This window comes from Macrobrachium nipponense, chromosome 3 (genome assembly GCF_015104395.2).
Source record: "Macrobrachium nipponense isolate FS-2020 chromosome 3, ASM1510439v2, whole genome shotgun sequence".
NCBI classification, from domain to species: Eukaryota; Metazoa; Arthropoda; class Malacostraca; order Decapoda; family Palaemonidae; genus Macrobrachium; species Macrobrachium nipponense.
In genome coordinates, this window is record NC_087202.1 from 26088659 (window position 1) to 26108658 (window position 20000).

The 20000-nt window shown below is 37.1% G+C and overlaps 1 protein-coding gene across 1 annotated transcript in view; it reads left to right on the top strand.

Annotated features, from left to right (window-relative positions):
- The window catches only part of LOC135222347 (uncharacterized protein DDB_G0271670-like), a 23073-nt gene that overhangs the window by 1617 nt on the left and 1456 nt on the right, over positions 1-20000 (top strand). Inside the window, exon 2 of the mRNA XM_064260431.1 lies at positions 16991-17126. Within this exon, the coding sequence (XP_064116501.1) occupies positions 16991-17126 (136 nt within the window). The remainder of the gene's footprint in view (positions 1-16990; positions 17127-20000) is intronic.

The following is a 20000-nucleotide window of genomic DNA, read 5'->3' on the forward strand; positions in this document are numbered from 1 at the left end:
GTGATCTCTTGAGTTTGATTTATCAAAACCAGTTTACAGCCGCGTTAAGAAGAACAGTGGAATGCGCTCGTAATCCTCTTACAAATGTATGGCTATGCAATGAATAATTGTCTTTACGACCTCCCTCACTCCCGAGGGCAGTTAGTCCTCTGTAATCATTCGAAATTCGTCCATCTCAGTTCTCTGTAGAAGACCATTACGGAGCAGGTCTTTAGCTACATTTGTCTAGTTTTATCACCGGTGGTTGTCAGCGAGAGATGATTTAACCAAAAATTACACAATTTCATTTTTAAGCTTCACAGAAGGTTGCTAAGTTTTATCTATAAGTGTCATCGACGGTATGAATATACAAAGGGGATGCTTCTGACAATTTTTTTTTTATTGTTCTTATGTCCTTCGTGTATTTTTTTTTTTTTTTTACTCAGCGTCAACAAGAACACTTTTTTTTTTTTCATTACCGTTCAAAAGCTGTTATTAGATTCCCTGTACTCAGCTAAGTTTGGTCGAAACCGAATTCCCAATTACCTGTTACAAGGATACAGCCCGAAGGGATGACCAGAGTAATGCAAGTTGGTATTCACAGCTTTGAAGAAGAAGAAGAAGAAGAAGAAGAAGGAAAGGCAACTTGGTACATGCTATCAACAGTCGTACGACTCTTCTAAGATGCATCAAGGCATGAACTGTCTACTGATCAGCTAACCTCCTCCGTCGAATTGTACATGACTTTCTCATTAGGGCAGGACGGAGAAGAATAAGCCGAGAGCGTACCGGCGTAAACCCGTTCCAGATTTAAGGCAAAGCATCCGCGTCATGTCTTTTATGCCGGAGCATAAAACTCATGTTTTACAACACGTACACTGTTCCCGAGAGCTATCCAGCCTTTCTTGTGATGCTCGAGCGAATAGGGGGGCGGGCCCCTTTGGTGTAGCTCTTAACATCTGATGGAAATTATAATTTTTTTTTTTAATGCACAGCATCCCTAACACCGGGCATTAAGGTGTCTTCAAGGCGATGATATGGTTTGAAGTATGATGAGGGTGACCATCGCACCAACAACCTTCCCCCTCTCCCCCTCTTTCCTCCTCCACCCCACCACCTCCTCCTCCTCCTCCTCCTCAACACAGGGCATCCCTATTTCTCTCTTGCCGCTGAGGAACTTGGAAGAGTTAACTCACGGCAAGATAATTTTCCAGACACCATTCCACAAACATTACCCCGAGGGAGGTGTGTGTGTGAGCGTGTGTGTGTGTGTGTGTGAAAGTGTATGTGCGTGTGTGCGTGCATACCGAGCTTTAGCGACTACGAGTCTCACTCTTTGGCGAGCGCTCGACCTCGCTATAATATAGTATAGCAATATCGGCCAACCAAAAAATAAATTTCAAAAAATCGTCGATTACCTGGACAGGCGATCACAGCGGATCCCTAACGACAGCGGTCACTGTGAGTCAAAAGGTAAAACCTGATCCAAATAAGTGAAAAGCTTTTATGTAAAAAAGAATCGAATAATTCGCGCGTTCGCCGTCAAAGGTCACAGGGTGATGGACTCGCGATGGAAGTTGAGATTCTTCTGACGTTCGAGTAAAAGAGAGAGAGAGAGAGAGAGAGAGAGAGAGGTTATGATATTTTGTCATCGTTCTTGGAGGTTACGAATAGTTCGCTTCGGACCGGCGCATGCGCGCGCGTCTTCGCGATCGAAAAGAAAATAAGTTCGAGTGATGGGTTGTGGAACAGATGTAAATTTTCACAGCGCGGGACCGTAGGCACGGCCGTATTTGGGGGAGTGCGGACACCTCTGCCTTATTTACAACCAGATAATTAAATTTCTCGGGGGTGGCCCCACCATAAAACATACCCGGGCTACCTGCCAAAAAGAGCTAACCCACCTGGTCTCCCGAAAGCGAAACTGAACCTTAAGCGGTTGCGGTTTGGAGGCCGAACTCGATCACCCTCGTCAATTGGTGGTGGGTTGATGCCATTATCCTGCCTATTTTGTCATAATTTGTAAGAGAGAACGGCTCTAAAACACGGCGGTAACGATTTGCAATTTAGATCTTGTTCCTCCTTCGCGGTAGGCCATCTTGGGAGGTCGAGTGGAAGAGGCGGATACCGCTGTTGTCCTCCGCTCGGAGTCAGAGAAAGATACGGAGAGAGAGAGAGAGAGAGAGAGAGAGAGAGAGAGAGAGAGAGAGAGATATTCTCTTCTCCCCTCCGAGGCTCTTGGGGGCTTCAGGGGTATGAGGGAGAAAGCAGGAGAGTGGGGAGGGAGTAAACCTCTCCCTCCCTCCCTCCCTTCCTGCATGTTCCCTCCTCGGCCTCACTCCCCTGTACAAAAACCTTCAGTACATACGTACACACACACGCACGAGTATTTTTGACCTCCTCCTACGATAATGAACATCGTCCGTGTGAAGGTAAGATGATGATGATGAGGAGGAGGAGGAGGAAGAGGAGAAGGGAGACGTGTGAAGGTAAGATGATGATGATGAGGAGAAGTAGGAGGGAGGGAGATGAGGTAGATGGCCCCACCAGGCACGAGAATAGGAATGGGCAAGAAATGAACATGATGTAATACATCTCGTTGGACTTCGAAAATGAGGGAACTAAAATCCTAAAATCGCTTTGACCAAGAGGCACAACATGGAGGCGCAGCACCACGCAGATATAACGACTAATGATTACCAAATAACAGCTTTTTCAGGACTCTGGCTGGCTATAATAATCGAATGTAGTAATATGCATGTTTGCCATCCCAACGTTTATTACATGGTCGTATAAGTCGTCATGTTCAGACAAAGCCAAGAGAGACAGGCAGAGAGAGAGAGAGAGAGTGTGTGCCTTCTGACCTGATCGTAAAGGGTTATAAGCGTCATGATGGACGCGATCATTGAGGAGAGTTGTCAAGGCGTTGTCTCTGCAGTTTTTGTGATGAAGAAACGAATCCCTATAACTTGTCAGGGAGACGTTAGATGAACTGCGGGAATTTATATTCAAATAATAAAGGGAAAATAACTTTTCCGGGTTTAGAAACATCGCAAACCAAAGTACTACTTTTGCGAACTAACGCACAATGGTTGCCAAGCTTTCCAGTCAATTTACTTAAGAAACTAACAAGTTCAGTTGGTTCATATTTGTTATCAAGAAAAGTCTTGGCAAGTGATACTGTGCGCCTTAATCTGGAAACCTGGTAAATCCAACATAACCCCTGGGAGAGAATTGACTCTCAATTCCTTTTCAAACAAGGAATTACGGGAAAGATTCCCAGCTTGACTCTATGATAAACGTATGAAGAATACCGTCTCTAGATGAAGACTCAATACATATTTCATAAAATGGGATGTAAGTTTATCCAGTCACAAATCAGCGACACATAGTCCAAAGTAAATGGCTCTGGACAAAAACCACAATTACTTACCAAAAATAGTAAAAAACTAACAATTTCTTAATAACACTACAGAAAATAAATATAAGATTGAATTTCTTACTAAGTCTACAGCTTCTTTCAGAAGTTTTGTCGAAATTCTAGACAGCTTCCTTTCGAAAAAGAAACTATTTTAATAAAAAAAATTAACACCAGACATTTATGTTATCTGAAAGCTTAAGTATTCCAGGGAATTTATAATAGAAACGTTCTTTGATTACAGAAACAGTCAGCATAGCAAATTACAATAGCACCTTTGTATGCCTGGAGCGAAGTCTGTAATGGTAAGTTGCCGAAATCAATTACGATTATTTTCCAACAGCACCTTTGATTGCCTAAAGGGAAGCTGTGACTCTTATGTGTAAATCAAATTCAAATGCATGAAAGAAAATGTTAAATGGAATATGACACTGTCAGCTTCGATTATTTAGCAGAAATGTTACATTGAAATTCAACAATAAATTCAATCGCAGGAAGGTATTGATGACTAAAAAACAAAGGCAATTATTGTTTCCCCTCTAAGGATATACTATATAAAACAACTGTAGTAGCATAGCTGGGCTATATAAAGTGTCAAGATGCCCTTATCATTCCAATGCTGCAATGAAAATATCAGGTAGAAGCTTTAAACTTACGCATATTCTCTCTCTTTCTCTCCTCTCTCTCTCTCCCTCTCTCTCTCTCTCTCTCGCAATGAATATTTCGGTGTCTGGAAGGCATTTCAAGAGAGCGGAAATGTTGTGCGTCTTAAATATGGTCAACGAAGGACCCTCCTAATGCTTTCGGTGTTAGCTAATCTCCATTTCTGAGAGCTGAGCTAAGCGCTGCTAACTGCCGAGTCTAGCGCGAAGTATAATAACACGTTTCAACGTAACGAATACACGCATGTGGACTGCACTTATTCGTCACTGGAATATAATATGTGAAAAGAACATCAAATTATTAAAGTCATTCATCTTGTTACCTACATAAAATTTAATTCTTTAAAGTATCCACCAAGGTATTATATATGTATATATATATATATATATATATATATATATATATATATATATATATATATATATATATAAATATCAGCAATGATCAAAACGCATGAAGGGATGAAAGTGAAAATCGAACCAAGTTTGTACACATGTGTATATACATAGTATATATCAGTATGCATTTTGTCTGAGGTGGCCCCAAAGAAAAACTACACACACACACACACACACACACACACACACACACACATATATATATATATATATATATATATATATGTGTGTGTGTGTGTGTGTGTGTGTGTGCGTGTGTGTATGTATACATATATATTTATTTATTTATATATATAGAGAGAATGCCTAAAGCAATCATAAGCAAGTACATATACACACAGACGAACAATATAAATATATTTATGCAACAAAACCCCTGAAATAAAGTTTTGCAATCTACACCTCTCCTGAGCAAGAGGTTCGAAAACTGCAGACTCACCAAATTAATTCCAGCTAGATATAAGAACCATCTCCCCAAGTTTTATCTAAGTAATTATTGCGCCTAACAGAATGCTAAACACCTGGCGAGCCGGAGAATTTGACTCTAACGAGTAACGAGTAAAATGAACGCTCTGATTTACGCAACTGCTTGCCTGCATCCGTGGCAAGTCAGGTTTACCTTTTAAATATATATATATATATATATATATATATATATATATATATATATATATATATATATTATATTATATATATATAATCACGCTTATGCTACAAATGTCCTTTAATATCTCATTCGCTTTACCTCGGAATTAATACATTTTCATGCATGTTAACCGAAAGTGTATCTTTTAGTTGATAATAATTTCGTCCTCTCGTGTGTTCGAACACTGGGCGCTGGTTCGAAACCCAAGAGAGGACGAAATTATTATCAACTATAAAATTCCCCTTTTGTTAACATATATGAAAATATATTAATTCCGAGGTAGAGCGAATTAGATATCAAAGGACATTTGACACACACGCACACACACACACATAATATATATATATATATATATTTATATATATATATATATATATATATATATATATATATATATATATATATATTACTTGTAGGCTTCCAGGGAAAGGCATTCGATATAATTGAAGGTTTATTGCTGATGCCGACGTTTCACAACTACATTTGTTTTTGCATTTTCAAGGCTGAAATACAGCGAGTTTTGAAATTTCTTAATAATTAATCATAAAAACACTTATAATAAAATATAAATATAACTAAAATCACTATTTAAATGTTAACTCATTTAAAAATATACATATATAAAAAGCAAAAAAGACCAAAAAAACACAACACCATTGGCACGAAAATGACCTACCCAGACGGGAGTTGAAAGGAAACTGTTGAAACAAAGTTACAATAATAATAAACAAGGCACACACGTACAGTAAGGCAACGACAAGACAAATAGGGCCGTTAAGCAATGAACAATTGTGTAGATGAGGTTTGGGTGTTTAATGATGGGACAGTTAATTTTATCATTATGGACTCTAGGGTTGTTAGGTCATTGTTTTTCTGGCGTTTGTCCTATATCTGAAAATCTTTGTTATCTATGTATGTTTTGCATAATTTGGAATGATTCCGCTTATATTGGATTGCTCTGGGTTGGACAATCTGCTTCCAGTTCTAAAACTAATTCCTCTATGGGTGTCTATGCGTACCCTTAGCAGTCGTTTTGGTACATCCAACGTAAGTCCCCTGGTTACACCTGGGGCAAGTATACTTATAAACAACGCTGGACGTAAACAACGGACTAACTTTGTCCTTGAGCTTGAAAAAAGGACCCCGATGGTGCAAGGATTTTTGGGAATCAATTTTAGATTTAAGGCAGGCAATTCTCTCTGAATTAAATTTAGACACTTTTTCCTAAAGAAATCATCAATATAAGTAAGGGAACGTTTGCAAACATTTTTCATTTTCGGCACAGTATGGATAGCAGTGGGCATTTCCATTTTCTTGTCTAAGAACTTGTTTAAGGCTCTGAAGAATGTAGTTGTGAAACGTCGGCATCAGCAATAAACCTTCAATTATATCGAATGCCTTTCCCTGGAAGCCTACAAGTATGATTCCGAAAGCTGCAGCTCCAATTTTTTAATATATATATATATATATATATATATATATATATATATATATATATATATATATATACCTGTAATACATATGGAATAGTGTTATTAGCAGAATAATCTGATAATCTTCGTAAGCGAAAATTGTTCGTCATACACGTTTCATTTATTTTTTTTTTTATCTAACTTTTACTTTCTTGTAATAATAATTCTTTTAAAGCAGCAACTGAGCAGTAACTGTTTATATACAAATAATATGTTTTTGAACATTAGTGTAAATCGAAATAAAATCAAATTTGATCATTTAAGAACAAAAATGCAACAAAAAATCGAATAGATTGAGTAATTACGAAAAGTAAATTGAATTATTATTGTTAATAGATTACTCTGCAAATGCGCAAAGGGAAAGCAAATCAATAATCCTGTCAAAGGGAAATACAAAGGCTACTATCGCAGTTCTGATTTCTTCGGAGAACTTTCTAACTTTGAGAGGCCACTAACGTTCCTGTCCTAAAAATAAGTAAATATAATAAAATAAAATAAAAATAAACACGCTATATTGAAAAACAGTGGTGCCTCTTGGAAGAAGAAAGCTTACTAGAAACATTGACAAGGAGTCCAGAGAAAATTCCGAAGCACAAAATTCTGAAGCCTGAATAGAAAAAATCTAAAGCATGGAAAACAATCAATGACAAAAGACAAAAAGGAAGAAATTCTCAGGCCTAAATAGACAGAATAAACTCTATCGTGAAGATTATTCCAAGCCTTAATATGGAGGAGAGAGCGAGATAGAGAGAAAAAAAATAGCAATAACGAGCAATTTAGGACTCTCATCTTGCATACCGAAAAAATACAAATAATTTTACCTACCAAAGTGAAGCAAAATATAAAATACCATTAGCAAGAGGGCAATTGTTCTTTAAGGAAGTGGATTTTAAATTTCTAGCTTTGCTTATAGCAAAAAACTATGGCCTTTCGAAAGAAAAAGTTGGCAAAGGCCTTGACTGAAAGAAGCAGGTTTTGAAACAGTAAGGAAAAATTATAGGTACCATTGAGGAAGATATCAATAACAGCAATAAGACAAAAATAATAACTTTATGAACTTTGAATAGTTTAGATATTATACTATTGGGTCTCAAGAAGAAACGCAAAGGAGAGAGAGAGAGAGAGAGAGAGAGAGAGAGAGAGAGAGAGAGAGAGAGATTGATGATGCGGTCAGTCTATCTTTCCCGGATATGTTTACTTGAGTTACAAGATCATGCATTCAGAATAATAAACGTATTGACTTATACAGATGTATATTGATAAGTTATACATAAATACATACATATTGCATCAATATTGTTTACAGCAAACAAACATCCGTAAATAAAGTTGCTACATCGACCAATCACACAAACAACTGCTATGAAAATACGGTTTATCTAGCCAAACTTTGAGCGAAACAATATATCTATGCGATTAAGCACACACACACACACACACACACACACACACACACATATATATAATATATATATATATATATATTATATAATTATATATATATATATTATATATCATAAAAAACTCCCCAAAACAAGAACAACTAACTTTAACACCAAAGGGAAATTCTCTAGTCCATGATAAAACGTTCGTATATGATATCCATTAAATGAGTAAAAATGAGAAAAATATCTATCAATTATAAGAAGGATGACAAACAATCCTTACTGCACATACATATCCAGTTCTGTACTCAGAATATCCTTAAAATTTATCCAAAGTCTCCTTATCCCACAGCCAGCTTCCTCTATACATTAACACTTTCATACATCGACAGTATTACGATGTAACTTTCGAAGAAAATGTCTTAAATTCAGATCCTTTTCAAAACCGAATTGGTTCTTCCTAAATCCATGTTCTTCCCTACGTAAAATTTTCTTTAGAACGCTGTCATTACATGTATGTATGTATGTATGTATTATTATTATTATTAAGATAAACTTCTGAAATATCAGACTCGGACTGACGCATAACCTCGTCTCAAATTTGTTGGCGAAGGGTTGGCTGTTCCAAGATCATAAATTCTGATTAAACCGTCTTAAGTCTGACGAAGTGTTACCTGCAGTGACAGATACATCGAATGTCACAAGTACTAATACAAGATCCTTGTAACAGTACGTCCAAATGTTTGTTGATTGAACAAAGAAAAGGGACAAAAACCAGAGGAAATCCCATATTTAGACTGATGGTCCTGCTAACAATCATGACTAAGATGAAAGTGGTGACAAAAAGGACTGACCTGGTTTGTGGGTCCCAAGAGCGAGTGGAGAGCGGCTAGAATATGTAGGATAAGCAGGATCTAGACGAGAGGGAGAAAAGAAAGAATAACTGAGGAGGGGGAGAGGAGGAGGAGGAGGAGGAGGAGGAGGAGGAGGCGGAGGAGGAGGAGGAATAGGGGGAATTTTGTAGGAGAGCTACTGCAGATGAAAGGAATTATTCAACAACCATCGTTGTGGTAGAAATTAACAAAAGAAATATGGAGAGAAAAATAACGCTGGGTATATTTAAAATCCCATAATTAAACCCATGAAATCATCAAATTCATGGGGTGCGGAAAAAAACGAGGAATGGGAAGAATAAAAAAAATTTAAACGCAAACGACGCAATAGGAAAAAATCAAACAAACATCGGCAAGAAATCTAAACAATCCTCTCTTTGTGCTTCTCATTTGTCACCCTTCTGTTTAAATGAATGGAAAAGTAACATCAAACTTAATTTACTATTGATTAACTATGAATGAACGTCAACTACGCAGCTACCGCATTACAGAAGTAGCATTGTCAAGAAAAATACAAGAATAAGAAATAACCAAACGGATAATAATGAAATACGAAGGAAAAATTTCAGTAAACAGATAAAAATGTTCTTTTTAGCGATTTATCTCCCTACCCTTCCTTCGCCTTCCCTCATCTTTACTACTTCTCAACCTTTAGCCTCGAGAGAAGGAGTACAGGAGTTCTTGATCTCACAGAAAGATACCTGACAAGAAGATGTATGAGACCCAGAGACGAGACAGATAAAGTAACGCCAGGTTAATCTACACACAATACTCTCTCTCTCTCTCTCTCTCTCTCTCTCTCTCTATTTAAACACAGTTGAACAATCGCTGATCTCTCTCTCTCTCTCTCTCTCTCTCTCTCTCTCTATAGATCAGATAGAAAAAATAGGAATCAAGGGGAACCGCAATATATGGGAAAGACAAAAAACAAGGAAAAATATATGAGAAATATAGTAACTCAGAATGTGAACTAATAGCGGCAGAATTTGAATCTGAAAAATTAATGAACATAGTAATATATAGACCTCCTAATACTAAAGAGTTTGACTTAATAATTGAAAAATTGGATGATATATGTAGAAATCACAAGGACTGGACTATTCTCCTATCTTGTGACTTCAACTTTCCTTTCGTAGAATGGAAAGAACGAATAGGAGATTGTGGATGTACTTATACATATAAAAAAGAGAGTAATAGTAGTGCAGAAGATAAGAGGCAATTCGAAAAGCTATTAGATATGCTACTAGAATACAACATTCAACAAATAAATCACCTGCCAACAAGAAAGGAAAATACTTTAGACCTAGTATTTGTGAACGAGGTGAATTATGTTAAAGAAATAATAGTTTATAATGCGAGTATTTCAGACCATAATGTCATAGAATTAACAGTTCATTCCAAAGCAAGTGAAAACAGAGATAAGCAAGAAATGAAAAAGTGGGAAGGATATGGAAAATACAACTTCTACAGTAAAAATATAAAATGGTCAGAAATAAATGAAGAATTAAACAAAGATTGGGATAACATTTTCGTAAGCGATGACATAAGAGTAAATACGGAGATATTATATAAAATATTAGAGAAAATAGTGGATAAATATATACCGAAGAAGAAAAGTAAACATCATTCATGCATACCAAGAGACAGAAGATCTTGTTCCAGAAAATCAGAAAGTGGAAAAAAGGTCTTGCAAAAGAAAAAAATGCATGGAAAGTTATAGAACTAAAAAGTAAGATAGAAAAATGCAGAACAAAAGATTATACAATCAAAAGAAAATGAAAAACGGGAATTGGAAGAAAAAACCCTATTAAATATCAAGCAAAAACCCCAAAACTATTATACTCATATGCGAAGAAGATGAATAAAAGAAGAATAGAAATAGGCCCTCTGAGAATTGAAGGGAGATTAACGAATGAAAAAAGGAAATTTTGTTTGGCAACATACTGGCAGAACGATAGAGAGAATTCACCCCTAGAATAGATAATGAAGATAATGATATAGAAGTAAGGGACGAAAATAGTGAATATTTAGCTGACATAGAAATTAATGAAGCTGATATTGTGCAGGCAATTAATGAAATTAAAAATGGAGCTGCTGCAGGGCCTGATGGAATCCCTGCTATTTTGTTAAAGAAAGTAGTTCATTCTTATCGCAAAGCCACTTGCAATATTATTAAGACAAAGTGTAGATACAGGCAAGATTTATGATGAGCACAAATTAGCATATATCACCCCCCCCTACTTTCAAAAGTGGATCAAGACTGAGGCAAAGTAATTATAGCCGTGAGTCTAACATCACATATTATGAAAGTGTATGAAAGGTAATGAAGAAAAATATTATGAAACATTTAATAAAAAATAATTTGTTTAATATAGGACAACACGGTTTCGTACCCGGAAAAAGTACACAAACCCAACTGTTAGTCCACCGTGAGAACATATTCAAAAATATGAAAAGCGGAAATGAAACAGATGTGGTATATCTAGACTTTGCAAAAGCTTTTGACAAAGTAGACCATAATATATTAGCAAAGAAAATTAGAAAACACAATATCGTAGATAAAATAGGAAGATGGTTAAAAGAATTTTTACACAACAGAAAACAGATAGTTATTGCAAACGATGAGAAATCGGATGAAACCAAGGTAATATCCGGTGTGCCACAAGGTACGGTGTTAGCTGCAATACTGTTTGTTATTATGATTGAAGACATAGACAGTAATGTTAAGGATTCGGTAGTGAGTAGTTTCGCTGATGACACAAGAATAAGTAGAGAAATTACTTGTGATGAAGATAGGAACGCTCTACAAAGAGACCTTAACAAAGTATATGATTGGGCAGAGGAAAATAGGATGGTATTTAACTCTGATAAATTTGAATCCAATAAATTATGGAGACAGAGAAGGAAAGCTATATGCATATAGGGGACCTAATAATGAGACAATCACAAATAAGGAAGCAGTTAAAGACCTTGGTGTGATGAGAATAGGAACATGTTATGCAATGATCAAATAGCAATTCTTCTGTTTGGCAAAATGTAAAGCAAAATGAATGTTGTTACGGCTTCTTTCAAAAACAAGAAAAGCCTGAACACAGATTATGCTTTATAAAACATATGTTCGTAGTCCCCACTTGAATATTTGCAATATGATATGGTACCCACACTATCAAAAGGATATTGCACAAATAGAGAGTGTACAAAGGTCCTTTACAGCTAGAATAGAAGAAGTTAAGGACCTTGACTACTGGGAAAGACTACAATCATCAAAAATTAAATTATAGTCTAGAAAGGAGAGAAGAAACGACTACATGATAATTCAGGCATGGAAACAGATAGAAGGAATAACAGAAAATATCATGGAACTAAAAATATCAGAAAGAGCAAGCAGAGGTAGATTAATAGTGCCCAAAACAATACCAGGAAAAATAAGGAAAGCACACAGGACATTAATCCACTACACACCAGCATCGATAATGCAGCGTCTATTCAATGCGTTGCCAGCTCATCTGAGGAATATATCAGGAGTGAGCGTAGATGTGTTTAAGAATAAGCTCGACAAATATCTAAACTGCATCCCAGACCATCCAAGATTGGAAGATGCAAAATATACCGGAAGATGTACTAGCAACTCTCTGGTAGACATTAGAGGTGCCTCACACTGAGGGACCTGGGGCAACCCGAACGAACTGTAAGGTCTGTAAGGTAAGGTAAGGTCTCTCTCTCTCTCACGCTCAAGCACTATTCTCTCTCTCTCTCTTTCTCACACTCAAGCTGTATTCTCTCTCTCTCTCTCTCTCTCTCTCTCTCTCTCTTTTACACACAATCGCCAATCTCTCTCTCTCTCACTTTCTCTCCCCCTCACGCTCAAGCACTCTTCTCCCTCTCTGTTTCTCACGCTCAAGCGGTGTTCTCTCTCTCTCTCTCACTCTCTCCCTCTCTCTCTTTCTCTCTCTCTGCTTGGACCCCTTGAAAATATGTTGTTGAATGTGTTCACAGATTAAGATATAAGAACCTCTCTCTCTCGCTCTCTCTCTCTCTCTCTCGCTCTCTCTCTCCTTCGACAGGAGTAAATAAATTTGTATATTTCATACACTCAGGTATTTAAAGAATCTGTAAAGTCATGTTTGTACAATTCCCCCGTCACCAAAAGCACCGACACAATCAACTCCATTCTGCGCAAGATGTGAGGCTCACAAAAAAGCCCCAGAGATTCACGACAAAGTGAAACCTCGAGACTTAATCCCAAACAAAAACACAATGAAGGCCGTCACAAAGACATTTTTATCAACATCCGCTTATACCTTTTGGTGTTTGTAACTTATTCAAAAAAAAAAAAAAAAAAAAAAAAAAAAAAAAAAATACGAGGTCTAATTTAATACAAAAACAGACTGGAAACTAAAAAATAATTAACTAATTCCGTAACATCCCTTTATTCAACTGACTTTTATGACTTATTTCACAGCAGAGTAAATTGACGAGATTTATCCACAATGGAGAAATGAGATACGTCATCACTAAGACATTGTTATAAACATTCGATCGGCTGTGAAATATTTAAATATTCCATTACTTTCTATGGCTTCTTTAGTGAGTAGGATTATCTATGTTTTTGTTCCTATGGTCGTTAGACCTGCATTCAAAAATACTCCTCTTTACGCACTTTTATCTTTTCTGACGAAAATGAGTTAATAAGACAATGGCATTATTAACTCGCCTCATGTGCACACGTACACAGACGATTTCAATAATGATAATAATAATAATAATAATAATAATAATAATAATAATAATAATAATAATAATAATAACCAATAAGAAGAAGAAGAAGAAGAAGAAGAAGAAGAAGAAGAAGATGAGACAAGATACAAATACCTGGGAATAATGGAAGGAGGGGATATAAAACATCAAGAGATGAAGGACACGATCAGGAAAGAATATATGCAGAGACTCAAGGCGATACTCAAGTCAAAACTCAACGCCGGAAATATGATAAAAACCATAAACACACGGGCAGTGCCAGTAATCAGATACAGCGCACGAGGAAACATATGACAATACACAAAGCACTACACCCAAGAGCAAATACGGACAGACTATACATAACACGAAAGGAAGGAGGGAGGGGACTACTAAGCATAGAGGACTGCGTCAACATCGAGCACAGTGAAGACGAGTGGCTCAAGGGTGCATGGGAAGAAGGATTGATAAAAGTAGACGAAGACCCAGATATATATATACAGAGACAGGAGAAAGACAAGCAGAACAGAGGAATGGCATAACAAACCAATGCGCGGACAATACATGAGACAGACTAAAGAACTAGCCAGCGATGACACGTGGCAATGGCTACTGCGGGGAGAGCTAAAGAAGGAAACTGAAGGAATGATATCAGCGGCACAAGATCATGCCCTAAAACCAGATATGTCCAAAGAACGATAGACGGAAATAACATCTCTCCCATATGTAGGAAGTGCAATACGAAAAATGAAACCATAAACCACATAGCAAGCGAACCAGTACAAAAAGAGGCATGATTCAGTAGCAAAAGCCCTCCACTGGAGCCTGTGCAAGAAACACCAGCTACTTTGCAGTAATAAGTGGTACGAACACCAACCTGAAGGAGTGGTAGAAAACGATCAGGCAAAGATCCTCTGAGACTATGGTATCAGAACAGGTAGGGTGATACGTGCAAATAGACCGGACGTGACGTTGATTGACAAAATCAAGAAGAAAGCATCACTCATTGATGTCGCAATACCATGGGACACCAGAGTTGAAGAGAAAGAGAGGGAAAAATGGATAAGTATCAAGATCTGAAAATAGAAATAAGAAGAATATGGGATATGCCAGTAGAAATTGTACCCATAATCATAGGAACACTAGGCACGATCCCAAGATAACTGAAAAGGAATCTGGAAAAACTAGAGGCTGAAGTAGCTCCAGGACTTATGCAGAAGAGTGTGATCCTGGAAACGGCGCACAAAGTAAGAAAAGTGATGGACTCCTAAGGAGGCAGGATGCAACCCGGAACCCCACACTATAAATACCACCCAGTCGAATTAGATAGAGAAAAAAATAATAATAATAATAAGAAGAAGAAGAAGTAAACTATGCCCCGTAGTTTCCTCGGCGCAATCGAGTTTTCTGTACAGCCGCGTATAATCATGGCAACCGAAAATGATCCATCTTCGTGTGGTCTCGGTATAATGCTGCTTGAGCAGCAGTCAATGAAGCTTTAACCACGGGCCGATGGTGGCCTATTTTATGTCGTTCCCAGAAGCACAATTATGGATAACTTTAACCTTAAATATAATAAAACTACTGCGGTTACAGGGCTGCAATTTGGTATGTTTGATGATAGGAGGGTGGGTGATTCACATATAAATTGGCAGCCCATTTGCCTCAGTAACTTTTAAGATCTCAGTAACTTTTAAGATCTGAGGTCGGACAGAAAAGAAGTGCGGACGGACGGACAAAGCCGGCACAATAGTTTTCTTTTACAGAAAGCTAAAAAACTGAAAGCCTCGAATGACTGCAACAACTGAAATTATAAAGACTAACGCAAAAAGCTTTAAGATAAACAACCCGAGGCATACATAACTAAGCATACTAAAGTAGATGGACGATCAAGGAGAGAAGAGGCCAGGGGTATATCCCAAGCCACAATAGGAGGGAGGAGAAATCATAGGCAACACTTGGACTGGGTAAACACTGGCGAGTGCAATCGGACAGGACAAAGGCGATTCTGCGCAGGTAAAGCGAAAGGGGAAAAGAATGAGGATATTATTCTGAATCAAGACAAAAGGAGGACAAAAATAAAAGCTTTAGGAGAAAGTTCCAGGTATACGATGATATGTATTAAAAGGAAAGTATAGGAAGGAACAGTCAGCGTGAAAGATAAATCTGAAACGGGAAAGTGAGAGAGGAAATGAGAAGGAAAATACGTGATAATGAATGAGATCTGTAAAACAGAGAGAAAACTACAAAATGTAGGTCAGAGAAGGAAAATGGTTTCTTAGCAAGTGCACAGCTATGAACCTCTCTTTCAAGAAACAAAGATGAAGGACCCGAATCTCGCAACACCTGGAAGGCAGAAGGAAAAACAGCTCTCCCAACAGCATCCTTCTGAAAAGACTGAGGTATATTAAATGGATATCAGTGGATGATCATTGTAAATATTCTTTCTGGCTCGTACAAATACAGTAAAAAAAAAAAAAAAAAAAAAAAAAAAAAAAAAAAAGCAAGAAGGAACACTTCGGAGTGATTTGTCGTTGACAACTGGGTGCTTTTCGCTTGCTTATCATATACAATGATATTCAGTGCATTGACCTCTCTCTCTCTCTCTCTCTCTCTCTCTCTCTCTCTCTCTCTCTCAACATAATCTTTCCCTCTTTGAGGAGCTTTGCCTACACGTTCGTTCCTAAAAATCTTTCCTACCCTTTCTATTCATCTATATACGTACACTATTTTTTTACGTCTCTCTCTCTCTCTCTCTCCCTTCTCTCTCTCTCTCTCTCTCTCTCTCTCTCTCTCTTTGAGTAGCTTTTCCTACACGCTCATTCCTCAAAACCTCTACCACCTTTTCCATTTATAAATATATTTCTAACGCCTGCCTCTCTCTCCTCTCTCTCTCTCCTCTCTCTCTCTCTCTCTCTCTCTCTCTCTCTCTCTCAGATGCAAAACATCGTCACTCATCAAAGATGTATTGGTCACACCTACAGTTGAGGGTCCTGATGAGGAGTGAGTAAGTGATTCAAGACGCCAGATCAAGCAAAGACTCACTGAAAACTGCTAGAAACTAGAGGAAACCCGATCTATCTCTCTCTCTCTCTCTCTCTCTCTCTCTCTCTCTCTCTTCTCTCTCTCTGTGAGTTAGAATGTTTTTGCATAGACCTTTCGTACAATCCTTCCTCTCTAAGTCCAACAAGCAGTTTCTTTTCCATAAGCATCCTTATCGGTACATTCTATCTATATTTACTTCAACCCCAAAACAGATTATACTTGGAATTTCCGAAAATAGACGTTCCTACATAGAAATAAACGAGTAAAGCGACGGATGGCATAAATAGTCACCCACGAAACCGATAAACAAATGAATGTCAGTATATCACGAAATCCTCCTTACGGATTTTTCAGCTTCGAGCGGCGACTATACCTACATATAAAGGATCCGCTGAGCCCTTTGACAGGGCCAAAACCGGCATCCATTCGCAGCGTCAAGAGATATGCGAGATAAACAAACCTCCCTGTGGACAAGGGGCCGCTTCTGTCGGTCCGTGAAGGGAAATAGACAGACATAGACGGTGTTATACCTGGGGACATCACCATTCAGTTGATATCGTTGTCTTGAGGAAATGTTCGAACTCTTTTGAATGCTTTTGCGATCAGATCTCCAAATGGCATATAGGAGCCAGCTGAAATACGAATATGTATATTCCACGGTGAAAAGGGTATATATATATATATATATATATATATATATATATATATATATATATATACGTATATATATATATATATACGTATATATATATATATATATATATATACGTATATATATATATAATATATATATATTATATATATATATATATATAACTCAAATAGGAATATATATATTCTGTAACAACAACGTCAGTAACAAAGCCAATAAAATAAGAATAACAATTATTTCGAGTGGTAAAGAATAATAATAATAATAATAATAATAATAATAATAATAATTAATAATAATAATAATAATAATAATAATAATACGGGGGAATTAGTAAAACGATTTTCCCGAGCCAGCATAAATGGGTAAGGTTGGAGTCAAGCAGCGCATCTGTCCGTAAAACATCTGAAAAAAATATGAAATTATGAAAATGTGAAATAAGGCTCATTATAAACAGCGACACCCCGAATAAGATTTAAGCTAAGAAGAATCTTATTATCATAATAATCTTCGTCGATATCTTTAACTCTAAAATAAAAAACCCAAATCTTCTGGCACGGAGCCCACAGCAAAAACTGAAGAGAACGCGACAAAGGACCTAGAACGCAAAAGCTAAAGCACTGTATAAGGCAACGCTCCGAGAACAAAGCAGCCACAAAATAGTTTTCTTTCAAAGCACTCTCCTCACACACAGCAACAACCACAACACCCGATAACAAATACGGCAGCATAATATGATTTCATTAGCAACTGAGTGAATGTTTATCTCCTCAAGAACTCTACTCGTTATTTATGCTATACATTGTTCGTCTCTTTCCCTACTTTTCCTTTCCTTCTTTGCCGTTTCAGCTTTTCTATTTGTTATCTGTATTCGTTATATATTATTCAACCCTGTTGTTATCTAACTAGTCACCATTCGCTTTCTTTTCATGAATCAAAATTGTTTTCTTCTCTTATACTGTCTTCACCTCACCACATTCTGTTTTCCTCAAGCTCTTCTTCTCCTATTGCTCGTCTTCCTCTTTCTTCTTCAGCATTTCTCTCCACCAAGCACCTGTAAAGCCAAGTGGAACCCCCTTTTCTCCCTCTCCCTCCCATCCCTCTCCCTCCCTCCCTCCCTCCATCCAAGTCTCCTCCCCATCCTTGTCTCTCCCCATCTGAACAGGCTTTTTGTGCCTTCTCCCCCCTCCCCAGCCACCCCACCTCCCCCCTCACCCCTAGAAGCATCCCACATTGAAAATTATGCAAATGTGAGATATCTCGTGTGTGAATACATTCGAGGGGTTATCCAGTCGCTAACTGAAGGTACAAGGGAGTCCGTCTTTTCTCATTTCATTTTATTCGTACTTTTCTGAAAAGCCTTGCCTTCTTGGTGCGGATCTTTCTTATTTGATTTGATTCTTTATGCAACACAATAGTCTTACCTTTGTTTCGGTGGCTTTTATTCATCTTGATTGTTTTTATCTAATATTGGGACTGAATTTGAATCATATAATATCATCCTTCATGTGGTCAATGGATGTATGGTTTATGAACTCCTTTTTAGATAAGCATACGAAGGGAAATTCCTCCTGTCGAGTACCTCTGTCTTGTTGGACGTTTTTCGATGGTTCTGTGTATTTTCATAAACATTGTTTTTTGTCATGTCCTTCATTCAAAAAATCAATAAATAAATATATAAATGTATGAATGAACAAACAAATAAAGTAAGAAATCATTAATTCGTTTATCACTATCTCGGTACAATTTTCACACGGTATTATTCTACAAAGAACTGGATGTCGAATTGAGGAACAAAGTAATAGAAGACTAATATATATGAAAGCCAGTGCGTTAGAAGCAGAAAATGTCGCCTGAAAACAGAAGTTAATAATAACCTCTTCCTTTACGATTTAAAAACAGGTTCAATGGTTGGCGGCTATAATTGTTGAGAAAAAATGCTGACAAACCAATAAAACAAAATATTAAATAATTAAGAAAATCAGTTTCTCAAAATTTGTAAACATGCTCCAACCAAAAGCAGTAGCTTTCAAGTACTTCTGTAATTTTCGACTCCAGCCCCCAAGCCCATGTAAGGCGAGGTTGAGGCCGTGCTTGCTTGCTTGTTTGCTTGCTTGCTTGCTTCTCCTTGTCTGTACAAGGAAAGGAAGAGCACAAGCTATTGGAACGAAGGTATGCATTTTTGCATACCTATCCAAAAAGCCTTTTCAAGTTTTTGCTTATCTTGCGAAGGTATTTGTTTTTCTTAAGTCAGAAAGATTCGGGTATTATTTATTGATAGATTTGCTGTGAGGGTCGTGGACTGCATTTTTCGGAATGATCTCATCTTTGCAGGCTCTCCTGCTGTTGCTATGGATAACATTACTGCTAGCTGCATGTACTTCGAGAATCTGGTGGACGCATAATGGATATCATTATTCAAATATCTCAATAAAGTATAATGGTCCCTTACGTAACACACACACTCTCTCTCTCTCTCTCTCTCTCTCTCTCTCTCTCTCTCTCTCTCTCTCTCTCTATATATATATATATATATATATATATATATATATATATATATAATCAGATATAAAGATACGAAGTGCCCACACAAACAACACACACACACACACACACACACACACACACACACACACCACACATATATATATATATATATATATATATATATATATATATATATATATATATATATATATATATATGGATACA